At 44.3% G+C, this 18,992-nt stretch overlaps 1 protein-coding gene across 1 annotated transcript in view; it reads left to right on the forward strand.

The window, feature by feature from the left end:
- The first annotated feature begins 874 nt into the window (after positions 1-874).
- lrrn3b (leucine rich repeat neuronal 3b) overlaps positions 875-18,992 on the forward strand; it is a 19,528-nt gene continuing 1,410 nt past the window's right edge. The window contains exons 1-2 of the mRNA XM_030440204.1: positions 875-1,264; positions 15,911-18,992. The exon at positions 15,911-18,992 is cut by the window's right edge and continues 1,410 nt beyond it. Of these exons, the coding sequence (XP_030296064.1) occupies positions 16,351-18,477 (2,127 nt within the window). The 5' untranslated portion in view covers positions 875-1,264; positions 15,911-16,350 and the 3' untranslated portion in view covers positions 18,478-18,992. The remainder of the gene's footprint in view (positions 1,265-15,910) is intronic.

Here is an 18,992-nt window from a genome sequence, read left to right on the forward strand (position 1 = left end):
GTATGGTACAGTTTATACAATAGTTTAAATTAGCTGCACATTAAAGGAACACTATGCATTTTCTTCATTGGGAGAAAGATCTTCATTGACTGTTGTTTTTATGCCCAAACAAACTAAACAGATAAACAAACTCTCTTTGCTTTCATGACTGAAAAACACTGAATAAACAAACTGACCTTAAAGGACAACGCAATTTTAAACTGTTTTACTTTGTTTATATGTGGCGGACCCTGCCACCTTTCTAGCTTCAAACAGTGTTTTGGTGGACATTATTTTCCTCTGAGAACAGCTTGTTTATTCAGTTATGGAAAAAGTAAATATTTGTTAAGTTTGTAGCCAATATTAGAATATAGGCCTAACACTCACAGCGGCACAACTTTTACTTGTATGTTTATATTTTCTGTGCGCTTCCTCGAGTGAAGGATCTAAATAGCACTTCCACCACTGGTCCTTGGCCTCTCCAAATACTTGAAGTGTTTGGTTACAGCAAGTCCTGCTGTGTGCCTCCCACACTCCTGACCTCAGAGCACACCGATCAATATCCAACACGCTTGATATTCTTGTTGGTCGGGCTGTAGCTGTGCAGTCAGACAATACCGACCAAAGCAAAGATGCCTGAGTAGAAGCATCAAAACGCCTCAAAATGGCTTTAAGCATATTTTTACAGACACTTATCTTTTTTTTTTTTTCCTCCTGACTTGCGTTTATGGATATTTTTTGCAGCGTTCTTCACCTCCAACAGAAGAAGACATAGATGAGAACAGGCTTCTTGGAGATGACTGACGGCTCCTCTCAGCCAACCAGAGCAGGGACGCTGCACGCACCTCGCCCGCTTCTCTGACGCTATTGGCTGCTCTCTGGAGAGTCGGGGTTTGTTCTGATATTAATGACTGCTGAGGAGACGGCGGCGCATCTATGTGGTCCGCCTGACACTTGATCGAGGGGGAGAGATGCGCCCTCACCAGCCGCTGTGAAGACGGGAAGGGAAGGGCACAGGGAACACATGAATCTCTTCTCCAGACTCTCTCCAACCTGCTTTTGGACTTCGCTTCTTTTTCCCCCCTTTCTTTCTTTTTTTTGGTTCGCCGTGTGGACCGGAGGCTCGGACTGATTTCTCATCAGCTGCGTGAAAATAAGACCACACATTGTTGACTGGCTTTATGTTGCGCGCTGGGGCTCCCTCGTCATTGGAGCTTCGCGCTTGATGGGAATATAGAAAAAAAACACATACTGCTGCTTCGAAAGGCTGCGATGGTGAAATCGGGTAAGTTACTCTGCTTTACTCCTCAAATGTATTCCTGACATTTCACACGGACCGCGCGGTCGCGTCTGCGCAGCGCATTTTCCAAGTTAATGTGGAAAAACCGCCTGAATTCATTGAATCGGGGACGTTTTACCAAATCCGTCGCCGTGGAATTCATAAAGACGCGTCGTTTCGTTGAAGTATTTACAAGAATTAGTGAACATATAGCAGGATAATTGTGCTTATCAGTGGCCTCGAACCCGTCTTTTTGACGCGGAGACGCGCTTTTGCGCAACTATGCAGGATGCGCCTCAGCCGCACCGGATTCACGATCGGCTAAGAGCCAAATTAGTTAAGGAAATCCAAGTGTGTGTACAAGTGTGTGTGTGTGTGTGTGTGTGTGGACTGATGGACTGGCAGTCTCATGTCCCCGGGTCCAGCTTAGTGAGCGCACACCAGACACGTCTCGAAGAAATCCACAGAATGGTGGCCGACCCCCCCTCCACCCTCCTCCACCACCACCACCACCACTATCTCCTCTAAACCTTCCTGTTGCAAACAGAGAAGTCGTTACCGACACACGCCACGAAAGTGTGTTACACACACACACACACACACACACACACACTTGCTTCCACCGTTGCATCCAGGGGGCTTTTGCGGGAATTAACGCTGCCACAGAGAGTCATCCTGGAGCGCATTCACCGTCACCACTTCACCTGCTTGTGCCCGCACACCCACACATCCAGGGGTCCGGCTGGCAAGAGAAAGAGAGGGGGAAGGAGAAAGGGGGAGAGTGGGGGAGTGGGGGGGAGGTATTCACTAATCCCTTAACTGCATTGGGGCGTCTCTCCACCCTCTCTCTCTCCCCCTCCCTCCCATTTTATCTCACACCCTCTCTCCTGTCCAAAATGTATGTCATCCAGCAGCAGATGTGTTACTCATGAATGTTTCAAAGGCAGATAAACAGATAATGGCTGATGATGACAAATGGGATTTTCACCAAGGGGGCTGCTCAATGTGACTGCTGTAATCTTGTGTGTGTGTGTGTGTGTGTGTGTGTGTTGCTGCTGCTTGTTCCCGGTGATGGATACAATAGATTTTGGCCTCCACAGTGCGAATGACTCACCCCAAAGCAGCTGCTCGCTTTGAAACTCACGGTCAAATGCCACATGAGGAGCCACGGTGCCCCTTGCATCAGACGCGGCGGCACGCTGAGAGAAAGAAAAAAAAAAAACCCTCTCGGCCCACACACCACGCATTGTTCCAGGATGATTTGACTTCCTGCCGATCGAGCCGAGGCCGCTCGCTTACATTACCATGCTCAGCCGATGTCGATTCACGAGAGCAAATATTTGTGAAGGCGATTCCTGCTAAAACATCGAAGGCACCCTCACCCTAAGAATGTTTTGCGAGGTTGGCTATTAAAGGAGCACTGTTTGGTTTTCGGGGAGAGAAGAGAACGATCTTCATCGAGCGATTCCTTTTTACTTAAACAAACTCTTTGTTTTGTTTTGTTTTTTTTACATTTGGTGGACCCTGCCACCCCTCCAGCCTCAAAACTACATAGTGCCCCCTTAAGCTTGTGCTCGCATCGTAACACTACAGCTACATGCAGTCACTCCCCCACACTGGTAAAAAACAGAAAAGCACAAAACTGTGACTAAATCAACCCAATAAACAAAGACAAATGAAAAAATGTACTACTGTTTTACTTGGTTTATATGTGGCGGACCCTGCCACCTTTCTAGCTTCAGACAGTGTTCTGGGGACCTTATTTTCCTGTTTGTTCAGTTCCTGAAAAATAAATGCGTTAAATTAACTACACTGCGCCCCTTAAAGCCCCCACCCCCACCCAACGCTGGTGAGACCAGTGAAGCAGAAGCGGTAATGGGTCACCTTATTAATTTGGGCACATTTGTTCAAAACAAATCAATATTACATGTCCGTACTAAGTCATACGCTTAAACCGAGTGGCTTTGCGAATTGCCTATCGATCCGCGTGTGAAATAGTGAGAAGCAGTGCGGCGGGCGGGGGGAGAGGGAGAAAGGTATTGTGCCTGCAGTGGCCTTGTGGAGGCTTGGAGAGCACGATAGGCGCTGTAGGTGTTCCATATTAATTTCTCTCTATAGGCGGAGGGCAGCAGGTTCCCCGGGAGGTGAGTGGATGTGTGGGTTGCCAAACGCTGCAACCGGTTCAGAGTCAAAGTGGAGTTCATACAATTAAAGCGCCATCAAAATCGCATTAATCTCAAGATGTTGTTTTGTCCCCCCCCCATAATGGCGGTAACAAGATGCCCCAGGATCTATATTGCAGGGGATCGGGTGGGGGGTGGGGGGGCCTCCTGAGCGAAATTCATGTAAACATATTCACAAGACGGCTGCGGAGGATTAAGCCTGTGCAGCCATGCATAGGCTCTCTGATAGCATCGTGTTCCCAAACAAACACAGGCACCCATTAAAGTGGAATAAGCACAGGCAGAGGGCAAAGGGAACAGTGAACAGGGGGAGTGATGTGCCCGTTTGGTCTCGGATCTGGTGGACGGAGGAGAGCTGGAATATGCGAAAAGACACAAAGAGAGACGGGAAACAATAGGATCAAAACGCGGTTTGATGGCGGCATCCATGACATTTTGGTGTCCGCGGCCCGTATCAAAAGGTCAGGACGGGGATGCGGCGCTTGCCTTGTGTCCAATGACATTTACTCCCACATTAGCATTTTTTGGGGGTATTTAGCTAGCACACGATGTAGAGTGTGCTGGATCCACGCCACTTTAACAAAAGAGGTACTAAAACATGATTATGTGTATTTGATAAATGTCAGGTAGACCGATGCTGATGATATAATAATAATTAAAAAAAAACAAAAATCAAAGCTATTAAGCACTAATTAGTCTGCTATTCTGCAGATTCAAATCAGAGCTAGACATGATAGGGACATATGCCCATATTGCAGTTTCAAACATGAGCGGAGAGGAAGGAGGACATCTAAGGGCTACTGCTGTGCCGTCCATCTGTTCTGCACTCAGATTGATACGTATAGGCCCTCGGTGCACTAATGAAAAGCTCGGGAGGAAGTTGTATCACGAGAGCGAACCCGAACGCTCATGGATGGATGAAGCCGGCCTGCATATATGCACACATGCGCGGCAATATGCACATATACACGTGGCAATTACTGTCTCGTCGTGCTACTAAACCTTTCAATGGACACAAAGCCAATCGAGCGCCTTATCTTTCATGTGTTTCAGCCGAGGAGGAGGAGATGCTGGGGACGAAAACAGAAAGAGAAAGCCCATATAAAACCCCATGAAATCATAATAAAGAGGTCCGAGCCAGCGATAAATGCATTTCAATGGCATATAATGATTGATTCCGTCTGCCGTAGGAACTTATTCCCTGCAGGCTTGTGGCCCCTTGACCAGCCATATATTATTCATATAAATATAGATAGCTGCGCATCTCAGAGGCAGCACACATGCCACATTTGCACCTGCAGATTCAATTTGGCTCTGACTTTGAGGGATATGCCGCTGGCTCCATCCCCCCCCCCCTTGCTTCTCCTCACACCTCCCTCTCTCATTCTGGCTACCAGCTATACATGAAACATTATGCAGATTTTTGTCAAGAGTGAGTGCGATTATGTTGCCGGAGAAATGACTGTTGGAATGTTCGCTACGCCTTTGACCTTATCAGCGGCAGCCTTAAGCTGGATACCTTGGTTTAATTTTAATAGATGCAGCACGATGTGAATTAGACAAGGGGACCTAGCAGTGCTCTTTCACTGTGCGGCCGAGCTATGCATGCATTATGCGAATGAGCTCAGTTTGTTTTCTGTGCGCTCTGCGAGAACGTTGTCGGCCAAGTTGTGTGTGCGCGATGCATGCATCTTTCTGTGCATTTCCGTCTCGTGTGTGTGTGTGTGTGTGTGTGTGTGTGTGTGTGTGTGAGTGCAGGTGGGCGTGCTACAGCGTTCAATAGTGCAGCATGTGTGTTCTATCTCACTCGGCCCAAGGGCATGTCTTCCCCAGAAATGGGCTTAAAAATCCCAGACGAGGGTCCTGTGGTTAATTTGGAGCATTGATTTTACATTAACAGCCGTCTCACCGCTGATTCATGACCATTCGTGGTTTCCACCCGCTCCCACACGCACACACTTACGTACAGGAAGCTTCATTATGCATACACACCGCATAAAAGGCTCCCTTTAATGGACTCTCTCTTACCTTAGAGTGAATCAATGGGGTGAAGGGCAGAGGGAGGGACAGCAGAGCCTTCCGGAGGGCCCCCCATCCACCTAGGGGCTTACCCAGAGGATCCAGTGTCCACCCGAAGCGCCTCCCACTTAATTGTCCTTGCTGTGACATTATATACGGAAATTAACCCCGGAAAGAGGAACACTTTCTACAAAGAAACACATATTGTCATTTTACATAGCGTGTAATTTGATTTCGATTGTTTCAACATTCACATGCAGCCTCACCCCATCAGAGTCTCGGCAATGACCTCACAAGAAATGGTGCATGTCAAACATGGCAGAACAGGCAAATAACAATTAGCTTAGTATGAAATGGATACAAACAGGTTACCCTGGAGACAAAAATCAAGTCTACAGTGCATTGAAAGGAATTGTGTTGCAGTCTCAGAGGATCTCGGTCTAAAAAATGCCATTTTTAGCTTGTTGACAGTTCCTTTTCCAGATAAAAGAAACCCTCACAGATAATCCAATCGAATTGGTTTTAAAATGTTTTTATTTATATCTTGAGCCCGATAGGAATATTAAGAATAAAAGTCTACATCACCAAACTGGAGATACGCAGATTTGTTTAAACAGCGACCACGGGCGAGACACGTATCATTTGGCATTATTGTGATTGTAAATTGATTTATAGGGTTAGGGTTATAGCATTTATAGCATTTACATTTAGAAGTGATGCCAGAGGTGCAAACTGGTCCTGCATTAATCAGGCAGATAAAGATGGTGGAGTGAAGAAAAAGAACATGTGGAATTCATTGTACTGGATGGAGGGCAGTTGGCCGTGGCAGCGGCTCTGACACCTGAACACGACTTGTCCACGTCCTGGAAGGGTTACTACAAAAACGTCAAAGCTGCACAGGCCAAAAAGAAACCCTCACAGACATGGACATTGGTAATTAGGAAATAGCTGCTACTGAGGTAGACAGTCAGACGGTATGCAGATAGGCTAGATTTGGCACAGTGGGGGTGACAAGTATTGAGAAGGCAATTAGGCCGACAGCAAACGAGCAGCGAGACAGTCGGATGCCCGGAGAGAAAGAGAGGAACCTGAAAATGCAGGGAGACTAAATTAAATGCCTAGCTCCTCCGTAGCCCGTCACTCGGATGGATCGTGATGTAAATGGCGAACATGAGAAGGAATGTTGGCTGGGAGGGTTTGAAAAGCGGAGACAAATGTGAAATGAAAAGGACAAGGTTTATAAAGAGAGATGTGGGGCTCGCAGTGTCGTAAGAAAAAGCGCATGAGAGAGCGAGGAGGGAGAGAGAAGAAAGAGCCCGAGAGGGGGAGAGAGAGGGGGGTGACTTGAAGAAGAAAGCCTTGCGAGGCTTATTACCAGTGGATCAAAATTCCCAGCCAACCATTTCTACAATACATGGGCTATTCTCCTGAAAGAGGAGGCAATTCGGCTGCGCCCTACTTTCCACTTACGTCTGACCTTTATGTCTTCCACCCAGTTTTACCACAGTGAGTGTAATGTCTACCTTTCAGCAGATGCGATACTGCCTTGTTACTACTTAAACAGTGCAGGCCTCATAATCATCTCCCGGAGGGCCAATATGCTCCCACAAAAACCTACATCTAGCTTTTATTCCGCAGCTCGGTTCTCGTTCTGCTTCGCGGCCGCCGTGAGCCACACAGAACTTGTGTTTTATAGAACAAATGATCGTATTTTTTTGCACGAACCGTAGGTCAACCTGTCGCAACGCGGGCAGGGCATCGACGAGCACCCCCCGACCTGAGCGATCGCCTTTACTTCCCCGGCTCCGCTAAAGCGCATCCGAGCCCACGCGAGGCGACAGGGGAGGATTTATAACTCATTTCAATAAACAGCATAAAACAAACAGTTCCGCCAGGCTGTTTGGCTGCCCGGCCGACCTGAGTCAGGCCTGCCTGAATTAGGGCCGCAGAGCCACCAGGACCGACGCTTTCTGCCCCTACTGTGCACACTCATTAATTTAAAGTGGTCATATCTCACTGGTCTCTAATCAAACTGTATTTGTGCCATTACTGTCCACACCAGCCACAGTGTTAGCATAATGGAGGCAGCCCGGCGGGATAGCAAGTGTGAGGTGTTGCCAAGGTCTGGATGGAAAAGCTTTTCACCTTGACAGCGGCTGAACCTCTTAAAATGTAGCATCGACCCAGTTGGGGTATATCATGATGAGCTTGGCGCCATTTCCACATGAGAGCAAATTATCTCCCAATATCTCCCCAGTTTTGGCCAAATAAGTAAAAAAAATCCCCACGAGAAAGAAAGAATGTGCCTGTTTGTGATTAGCATTGAACAAAAAATATTTGAGTTTTTTTTTTTTTTTACCTGGCAACAGTAGTAACCTCAATGCGCAGCATTTTAATGAGGACAGATTCCAAGTTATTCAGTCAAATGTCACACTAATTAAGAGTGGAATCAGTGCCTAACGAGGACTGGAGACATACCAGTTTATAATGGTGATGCAATGACACCTCTGAACAGCTTCTCAGTTGGAAAATGTCAATAAATATACAGATTAGTAGTAGTGACGGCAGCTTCCAACTTTTAATGGTGATGGAGCAACACTTGAAAAAATGAAAAATGCCAGACTGAAATACAGATATATCTTAAAGTGGTTAAAATAAATAGATTTTATATTAGCAATTGCTAAAAAACTTAGTAACTTGTACTATGAAGAGGTAACAAACTAATTGGCAATGCTGGTATAAGTGTCATTTCTTGCTCCACAACTTGTGGCTTATTTGCATTGTTGACGTACTGTATGTGAAATCAGCAACATATTTATTGCGTTTGTCAATTTTAGCTGTAACTGTAACATTCATGTACTGTGTTGCCTTGCTAGCGCACCTACACAACAGCAACATCTCGGACGAACAACACTAAAAGTATTCTCATAAATGAGATATGAAAGACACTGAAATAAAAAAAGATAATTGCATTGTTTCTAAGCTAGTGTGTGATGTAGGGATTTTCTACCTGAAGGCTATAGTTGACAAATATTGTGATTGTTACTATAGTAGCGGATATAATCTTACTGATACGGATTACTGTATTGTTATGTAAATGTTGGCTGACAAGTAACTTGAAAATTGAAAATAGATCTGACCTAATATAGAGGCAGCGACTCAAAGTTTGTTCAACAGAGAGCAAAAACAAGTTGATTTTAAACTGTAACTGTAAAATGTCCTACTTAATATGCATCTTGGTCAAACACACAAAAGAAAATAAGCCATCAGTGTCAAGATTGCTTACTCGTGTAAGGGCTAGGCAATATAAAAGACAGTAACTGTTATGGTGACATGAGACTGTACACCGTTTGAGCCTTTAGATATCGTTGTTGTATCATGATATGGCACAAGACATTTTCAAGGCTGTGTTATAGTAAAGTGATGTCATTTGTTGAACTTACCAGACTGTTCGACTTGTTCTAATATTTGTCTCTCCCATTTAATCATTATACCAGCAGTACTGTTGATTATTTATCAGCAATCTCATATGGTGATAGTATACAGCCTAAAAACACTGCGTTATTATTTTAAGGCCATATTGCCCAACCCTTAGTTCTTAGCTTCACTATGAAGCTCTAAAACTGCAGATAGACAAAGTTGGCAACTAGCTGGTGGAAATAGCAGGTAGCATGGTATTGTAACCCTAATCCTGGATGAGACCAATTCAGAGCTTAAAGTAAATAAAATTGCACTTGGTGGCCAGACACATGGATTTAAAGGAATTCAATTGTTCCTTAGTTCCTGCTGAATGTGTAAATAGGTGTATGCTAATAAATTCTTCATATCAACATAGAAGCATTTCCGTGTTGTCCTTAGTGTTCTGTGGTCGCCAACTAACCTACAAATGAGCTGTTCGCAAGTAACCGATGTATTTCACACAGTTGAGTCCGTCCTCAAACAAACTAGATACCAGGAGCTTGTTTGCTGTAATGTTCACCGTCGAGATTAACACTAGTGAAAGTGAAAAGCCCGTGGGCTAGTCTGTCAGCCTCCTACTGTAATGGAGGTGCTTTGGAGACCATGGCTTGAATGATTGCCCCCCCCGCCTTCCTCTGACACCTGGGCACTCGTGTTAGCTCCATGAGTGAACACCTTAGCCTGACCTATAAAAGGCTTCCATTGGCTCCTCGAGCAAATGTCAAAGCTGAGGCGTAATGCGTTAGTGCAGTTAGACATTAGGTTGCAAGAGATCCCATTTCGTGCTCTCCGGGTCAAATTACCGGCTGTTGATTATGTATCTCTCCGCTGAAGATTTCCAGAGGCTTTTCCAGGCGCAGATTACAAGCATTCGTCTTTGAATTCTATTTGCCGCAGCCATATTAACCGCATTTCTCTTGGTCCAACAGTTGCGTAGCCAAGTTATTGCCACTTAATACACCACAACAGTCTTTTTTTTCTTGGAAGTCCTTGTTTTCCCCCCCACCTTTTAACTGCGTTTTGGCTAATCCTTCCGCTTCATGGTCAATATGTCCCGCAACGACAGCATTTCAGGGTCGCCAGAGGTTAATACACCACTTCTGATACTACGACAAGTTCCTCCCCCAGCAAGTCATTCTGTCCTCCAGATCGCCCCTCTCCCTTTTCCCCTCCACCTCAATTACTGGCGACTGAGCAGCGGATTGTGGGAAATTAGCTCTACTTCGTAGCAGTGGGTGTGTGTGGGGGGCTGCGGCTGGGTAGCTCGACTGGCCCTCTTACTAATAGGTTAGTACAAGCGCTGTGTGGACTCTGTAGTCACAGCAGTCACGGTGCAAGGCCTCCAAGATTATAGACTTCGCTAGGCCTCACATAATGCAGTCGCACAATACCAATTTCCCTGTGCAACTGCCTGTGGATGATTAGGATTGTTCACTTAAGAGGATGCAGTTCGGTGCAGTATTTCAACTTTATAACAAAGTGCGACGAAGTGCGTTATTTCTATTTGTGCATCCTTAATGGAGGCTGTGTTGTCGAAAGCCTCTCACACATATCTTGATTAAGAATAAAAAAGCTCCAAGGATGTTCCACTTTTCATTTACATGCAGATAATCTGAAGGCACGCACTGTCAAAACATTTCATTGGTTTTGTTACACAGTCAGCCATCCAGCCTTGATTGTCTTTACTCCAAACTGTTTTATTATGTAACTAAGTCATCGACTCTGCTTAGATGGCGAGCACGCCCGAAGACTCAGTGCGTTCGCCGCATCAGACACATTGCCACACAAGATGTCACCTCCTATCTAGTCAGCTTCTTTTGCACAAATGTTTCCCTTCGACAGCCCTTCACTGGGACCCCGGCTGACATCCCGACGACTTTAAATCAAACCTCATTTACATACATTTGTCCACAACACGTAAAAGGTTTGGATTTCTGTGACAATGAAAGGGGTGTAATGTTTAATCCGGTGTTGCCTCAGAGACGTACATTTGGAAATTAGCATTACGAATAATTTCAAACTAAATCTCTGTTTTAAATGCATAGGCTGGATGTCAAAGGAAGCACTTTGAGGTAAATCTGCCCTTAACATGAGTACGATTCCATTATAGGCTCATGTTGGATTCAATGTGAGATAAATGCATAATGAAAAAGTGAGTCCTTCTGATATTCATTCGATATTATATTATTTAAGTTGATCATTATTCTAAAGAGAACATTTTAAACAATGTAATGGGTCGACTTAGCAAAGTTTTAGCGCAGTGTGCAATAAGATATTGTAGTAGATTTTACCTCAAGCTGTTATAACATGAAAAGTTTGGAAAAAAAAAAAAAGATTAAAATCGATGCAGCAGAAGGTTATAGCTTTTCTCTTTTCCACACATTATTCTTCCTTGTCAAAACCTGGCACCTACATTAACAATGCAAATTGATTCAGGTGTGTTATACTAGTAGCAGCTATCATAACCTTGAGCCGTTAGCCTCAAGCGGAGATAAAGTGTGGACTACAGACGATGGTAAACCCTCTCTTTCTTGCATATTTTTCAGACGAAACAGCCAGATGATAACTCAAGTGATCACATGAGGCCATTTATCAGACTTTATGAGCCACAACAGGCTTTATACAACGTGTGATCCCATATTGAATTTTAAAGAAACTATTTATAGTTTTAGCTCATCAGCTAAAGTGACAATTCTGGCTCAAAAAAGTGTAAATAACTTCTTTTCAAATAAATTTGGGATTGTTGGGCTTCAGGAAACTTTAATTTCACCAGCCAAGTTGTCTGGAACCAAGTTATTTTTGCAGGTTGTTTTTTTTTACGTTTTAAAACAAGTCCCAATCTACTTCAGTTGTTTAGAAGAGTGCTGCAACGCTAGGATGACTAGATAATGAGTTCATTATCGTTTTTGGGTGACGCTGTCCACTAAACTGAATGGTTGGAAACTGAATTCAATTGAAGTAATTTCTTTGAAGGTGCAATGTGTAAGAATTGGCCAGCTGTTAAATTCAACAAATAGGGGGCAGCAAATCACTAAAGTAAACACTAACTGTTTATAACTGTAGCTGCAGTTAGCTAGCTAGCTAGCTTAGTTAGCTTAGTTAGCGGTGCACTTAGCAGCCGTTTTAGCTGGCCTCGAATCTGACTGGAGGCGCGGAGCACAGGGGAGTGTTTTCTTGTAATCTTAGCGATTTTTGTTTAATGTTTTGAAGTAAAATTCCTACATATTGCACCTTTTAGGATAAAAAATTGCTGGGTTACAGCTTCTCAAATGGATACGTTTCCTGTTTTTTAGCTGATCTTTGGGTCTGGGATTGTTACAAAGCAAACAGTATGTGTCAGATTTGGGTCTGTGAATAATAAATGGGGATCCTGATTTTCATTTTATAGGCAAACAATCAATCAATTAAGAAAATAATGTGCCCCTTCACTACCATTCCAAACAGCGGTCGTAACTGTAACTCTGCTGCCACAGTCAAAGTGTTGGCATTTTAAAGAATAATACACACAGTAACCGACACACCCAGGCCTAAAATCAAGATTTTCATGAACCAAGTGTTGGCTTATCATAACATCATTTGATCCTCACTAATTAGCAGGGAAATATGTTGTGTTTGCGGTCCACAACATCTTGCAAATTGTCCGGTAAAGCCTTCCTAATCCCACCCTAGATTTTTCGCCAATGTGGAACACCAGACATTAACATTAAACACAAGACATATTTTTTCTCAATCTGCTTCTTTCAATAATTCCTTTCTAACAGTAATATCCTTCCGCAGTAAAGTAACACCTGTTTTAAAGTCGTTGTCTTATTCTACAATAAGATTTCCGATTCCTAGAACTTAATTTTGGAGTGCCTACAGAAAATTTCAATCACAAAATGGAAGCAGTAGCCTTTATTCTACATTATGAATCACTGGTCAGACAAATAACAATCATAACAGCAACCTGAACACATTACACTGCTCGCAGTTGTGATTACCAGAGAGACAATAAGCCAGAGCGAGCAGAGGTGAGACCCGAGCGCTGTCGGCTGGATCACAGTCTCCAGCCTGTGTTTCCAGGGCACGGATCAGCCCACAATGAAGAGCCAGTGCTGAGGGAGAGAGGCTAAGCCCTGTTTATCAGAACGCTCTGGATGTTGCAGCTTATTAAAGTGCCAGGTGCTTTTGAAAAATAATACCCCCTCCTCTCTCTCGGTCTCCATCCCCAGCTCAGTGTCTGCCCTCCCTCCTCCACACCAGACTCCAGCCAGTGCTGGAGCAGAGGTTGAGGAATGAACCCTTGGCTTGGTTTCGCCCAGCCAGCGGGGCAAACTGCAGCGTTTCTTCTACCTTCAGAAGTTTTGTCTCTATATATATATATATATTTATTTATATTATTCTATTTTTCTCCCCTCACATCTCCCCCGTGGCCACTGAGGTGGAAACAGCAAGGGTGATGAAATGAACCCATTTCTTTTCTTCCTTGTTCTCACTTCCCAGCTGCCGTCACACTTCTTCCCTCGATTCTTTCCATTTCATCCCCTGTCTCTCTTGACTTTTCCCATGATGTGGTGCGCGCTCTTATAGGCCAGAAATATCCCAAGCACCATCGAACCCATCTGCTCGGTAAGAGGCGGTTACATACGACAAATTACATGGTACACTTCAGCTGTGGAGTTTCAGACGATGGAGACCGGATAATATGATGGTAAAAGGGACTCCGTGTATAAAAAGACTTTATGGAAGAGGATGTACCACAGTTCTATTTGTCCTCTGCAGTGTGTTACTTTTTTCTCGTATGAAGATGTTCACAGACAATTTAATCAATATTTGTTCCTGTGAGAACCGAACGAGCCCTATCGCCTCTGCTACACTATAAATGACAGATAATCAAAGGACAACATCTGCTCGCGGTGTCGAGTCTGTAATGTTTGTTTAAGCTTTAATTGTTAAATGTGCCATGTTTCATAACAGCACTATTAATTTAGCCCTAACCCCAGAAAATCACACTAGACACTATCCTCATTGATTGTCAGTGAAACATTTCAAGAAACCTGCAGCCAGGATTGCAGCGGTATCAGGTTTTAACGTTGTGATAACCACCTCAGAAAATAAATTAAAAATACACAAGGTAGCATTTACATTATTAATCAGGTAATAATACAACATATGTATTTGTTATGGAACACATGAAACCGTGTCAAGAGATTGACATGGTGTTGGAGTTGTGGATGTGATGCATATTTGATTGGTCGACCTTATCGTGTGTTATATGATTAGTATTTTTGCATTAAGGGCCGTGGAGTTACACAGACTCTGCCCCTTTCAACTGCGTTACGCTTTTTGCTCCCCAATGTAATTATGTAATCTGACTTCATGCTAATCCCCCTATTACAATGCCTAAATTGCATATGTCTAAAATCGCCCTTGGTCCTAACAGATATGAGACCTATTATGAACTTGAAATATATAGAGTAGTACATATATATAGTAATACAGTAGATTTCAATACCTTAGAAAAGCAAATGTACATGGTATTATTACCTTTACTATTTGTACCATGATATACCTTAAAACTTGTATATTGCTGCAAACCTACTTGCAGTGTGTTTGAGCATGGTGTAATACAGTTTTGTTCTGCATTAGGGTTGCAACGGTTGAGATGGTTTCTTACTTGAACAAAAGCATTGTCATTATTTCATAGAATGTTATGTCCTGACAGACATGAAACTTGATATTTAATTATTTTTAATTGCATTCGTATGCTAAAATTCAATGCCATACATAAGCAAAAGTACACAGTATGATAGCTGTCAGCTTTACACCACAGTATAACTGGAACATTTTATTTATCCCTGCAACTCTGTTCTGTACATATAAAAGCTAAGTAAGATCTGTCACAGCCCGATCCTTCATCCCATTAACACAAGGGTTGTGTACAAAGTCTTTCCATATTTGCTATATAGGGCAGTATATTTAACCTCAACCCTCTTACTGTCTAATCTAACCCACTAATATAGCTGCTTCAAAAAGTTCCCACAATAGATATTCACTAGTTTCTATCAAATTAATTTCTGCACTTATTGGTTTCTATGACACACCTGTGAGTGATGACGCAAAGTGCTGATGATTCATTCATCGTGTTTACTCTCTGCTCATTCGAGATTAAACTACTGTTTGTTCTTTAACATAGAGAGTGGAGTTAAGAAATGTCATTTAGCAAGATCCACAGATAAATCCTGTGGTAATCTGTTTTTGAGATTTCATTATTGTTATTGGTGAACATGCGTGTCTGATCGCACAGAATCATAATTACGTATGTTTTCCCTTCAGGCCTGTGTGTGTTTGTGTGTGTGTGTGTAAAAACCTCAACATTGCTGTTTGCAATGCGTGGCCACTGCTGAACTGCATGACTGGTAATTTTCCCAAATATTAAATCCTATTAGCGTGCAGATTTGTTGATTGCACACAGATTAATTATGTCAACACATTAAATGCAATTCCATCTCCCCTGGCTGTCCGTTTGCTGCATATTTGGGTGTGAACCACATCCGTGTCAAATACCTAGTTTGCATGTACAGTCTTACTGTCTCAACATGGTGTGCGTCATCGGCTGGCCGTTTACGTGTTGCCATAGTGAGCGACATATTCCTTTAAGCAGCTCTTGGCCTAAAGGCTAATGCTTAAGCCCTGGCATGTCTGCCATTTAAGAATCTTAATAAAGCCTTCTCTTTGTCCAATAATAGACTCACATGGCCAACATCAGGATTGAATGCCATAATGGGGGGGGGGGGCGCAGGTTGGTAAGTCCCCCGAATGAAGTCTAGAAGGTCAAACAGATGTAAATCCATGGTTCTCTGTCATGAAGGGAGCTTGTACAAATGTCAACATGCATCAGTGTGCCTATAACAAATGTCAATATGACCAAATCCTTCTCTCATTCCCTGACCACCGCAATATCATGTAATACTCATGCCAATCCTCTCTCTGTCTTGTTTGTCTTACACAGGTATGAATGGACTGGGCCGTGGACTCTGGAAGCTAGTAACGGCCATCAGTGAATGAGGACATCCATTTTTAAAGAGCAGGTTTTTCATGGATACCTATAAATGTGCCCAACACAAGTCCTTTGAGGTTTAATATCACTCCATCCATTTTTTCCTTTTTCCCCACTCCCGCCTTCTCGAGTCTGCCTGACTGCAGCCTCGGCCCTGAACCCTGACACCAGCAGTCAGCACTGAGTGATTGGTCATTACATCCAAGGGCGTCTACACAGCAAGACAAAAAAACCCTCGGGAGCCCTGCTGCGGTTGTTGGTGGTTGTGGCAGGGGGGGCGGTGAGTCAATCGCCTCAGCAGTTGCAACAAATGATTCATTATTTGTGAAGTTAACAGCTCAGACCACTTAATCTACAAGGACCAATTTCTTACTGGAGGGAATCGGTCCAATATGAAGGACGTGTCATTTGTGGATCTCTTTGTTGGCTTGGCCATGGCCTCTTTTGTTGTGGCTACAGAGGAGAGGCCCGATTGCCCAAAGCTCTGTGTATGCGAGATTAGACCCTGGTTTTCTCCCAGTTCGGTGTACATGGAGGCGCAGACAGTTGACTGTAATGACTTGGGACTCTTTAGCCTGCCGGAGAAATTGCCAGTGGGCACACAAGTACTATTACTGCAAACAAACAATGTTGCAAGGATTGACCAACCCTTGGATTACCTGGCCAACATCACAGAGATTGATTTATCGCAAAACAACTTATCCTCCATCAGTGATGTCCATCTGGGGAATCTTCCTCAGCTGCTCTCCCTTCACATGGAGGAAAATTGGATACGAGAGCTGCCAGACCGATGTCTCGCTGAGGTGGCTAACCTCCAGGAGCTCTACATGAATCACAACCTCATCTCCTCCATTTCCCCGATGGCTTTCCAGGGTCTAAGCAACCTTGAGCGGCTCCACCTCAACTCAAACAAGCTGACGGTCATTAAAAGAGATTGGTTCGAACCCATGCCAAATCTGGAGATCCTGATGATCGGCGAGAACCCTGTTCTTTCCATCGATGATATGAACTTCAAACCCCTCAGTAACCTCCACAGTCTCGTTCTCACCAGAATGAACCTGTCTCAGCTTCCTGACGATGCGCTGGCCGGTCTTGATAATCTGGAGAGCATCTCTTTCTATGATAACACATTCCCTGAGGTGCCTCATTCTGCACTGAAAAATGCAAAGAATCTCAAGTTTTTGGACCTAAATAAAAACCCAATCACAAGGATACAGAGAGGGGACTTTGTGGATATGCTCCATCTGAAAGAACTGGGGATTAATAGCATGCCAGAGCTAGTTTCCATCGACAGCTTTGCCCTCAATAACCTCCCCGAGCTGACAAAAATAGAAGCCACCAACAACCCTAAACTCTCCTATATCCATCCTAATGCTTTCTACAAACTACCGCGCCTAGAAACCCTAATGCTAAATGGCAATGCGCTCAGTGCCCTCCACAGGATTACTGTCGAGTCCCTCCCTAATCTCCGAGAGGTTAGCATGCATAGCAACCCCATACGGTGCGACTGTGTAGTCCGCTGGATGAACATGAACAAAACCAACATTCGCTTCATGGAACCTGATTCTCTGTTCTGTGTGGAGCCTCCCGAGTACGAGGGCCAGCATGTTCGACAGGTGCACTTCAGGGAGATGATGGAGATTTGTCTGCCACTCATCTCTCCCGAAAGCATGCCTGGGCATATTAAAGCACAGAATGGGAGCTCTGTGTCTCTCCATTGTCGGGCCTTTGCTGAACCAGAGCCGGACATCTACTGGATCACCCCGTCTGGGACCAGGGTCCTGCCTAACACTGTGTCTGAGAAGTTCTACATGCACCCGGAGGGAACTTTTGACATCTATGATATCACAGTAAATGAAGCTGGTCTTTACACCTGTGTTGCGCATAATCTAGTCGGAGCCGATCTTAAATCTGTCTCAGTAGAGGTGAATGGATATTTCCCCAAATCTACAAACGGGTCTCTGAATGTCAGAATCAAATCAGTGGAGTCAAACTCCATCCTGGTTTCGTGGAAGGCCGGCCCTGGCACCCTGGCTCCAAACATCAAGTGGTACACGGCTTCAGGCACTGAGCATCCCACCACGGCGTTTACCACCAGGGTTCCCTCTGACGTCCAGGTCTACAACCTCACCCATCTCAGCCCCGCCACTCACTACAAAGTCTGTGTGGATGTGCGCAGCATCCACTACAACCATGACACCAAATGTGTCAATGTCACCACTAAGGGATTAGAGCTGGCAGCCAAGGACACAGAAAAATGGGACGCAGCGGTAATCACCGTCTTTGGCGTGCTCCTGGCTGTGATATCTGTGGCATGCCTGCTTATTTATGTGTCTCTGAGGAACCACCACCTTTATGGGGATATAAGGAAATGCGACTCTAAAGCTTCGCTGACACCAGTGGAAGCTACCGGTATGCACTCTCCTTTCTTTACAAATCTGTGGGTTACAGGGAAGGGACTGCCAAGCGGAGTGGAAGTGAAAGCCACAGTCATAAATGTATCTGACAATGCCTTTTAAGGAGCGCTGCTTTGTAGAGCACCACACACCAACTCCACTGAATGGACGAGGCCATGGGCAGGGGTGGACGAATCTGTAGTACTGTTTCAAAGGCTTACCCATTGCTGGTCCCCCAGCTCAGACACACAGGCAAAACTATTACCCGACTGGGATGGAACAGTTTATAATAGACTCAATGCTCTCCCAGTTTCAACCCTAGCTGAAGTGGTGGCTTTGTTGCATCAAACCGAGCTAACATCAACCAGGAAGGGGCATTTACTGCAAAATGATATATTTCAGTACCATTCAGACAGGAATGCCGGCCGAGGAAAGAAGGTGAAGACGATTGATGAAGGTCAACTCTCTTGTAATTGACTGTTAAATGTGTTCAGAGTTGTGGAACTGTACATGTGGTCCCAAGCAATACCGTCTGTGCTTTGTAAAACCTCCATAGACGAGTTAGAGATACAGTAATAACACCTGTCTATATTGGGAAGGGAGATTTAGTAGAGTAGACAAATAACAGTGACTATGGT

The sequence above is a fragment of the Sparus aurata genome, chromosome 14 (assembly GCF_900880675.1).
Source record: "Sparus aurata chromosome 14, fSpaAur1.1, whole genome shotgun sequence".
NCBI lineage: Eukaryota > Metazoa > Chordata > Actinopteri > Spariformes > Sparidae > Sparus > Sparus aurata.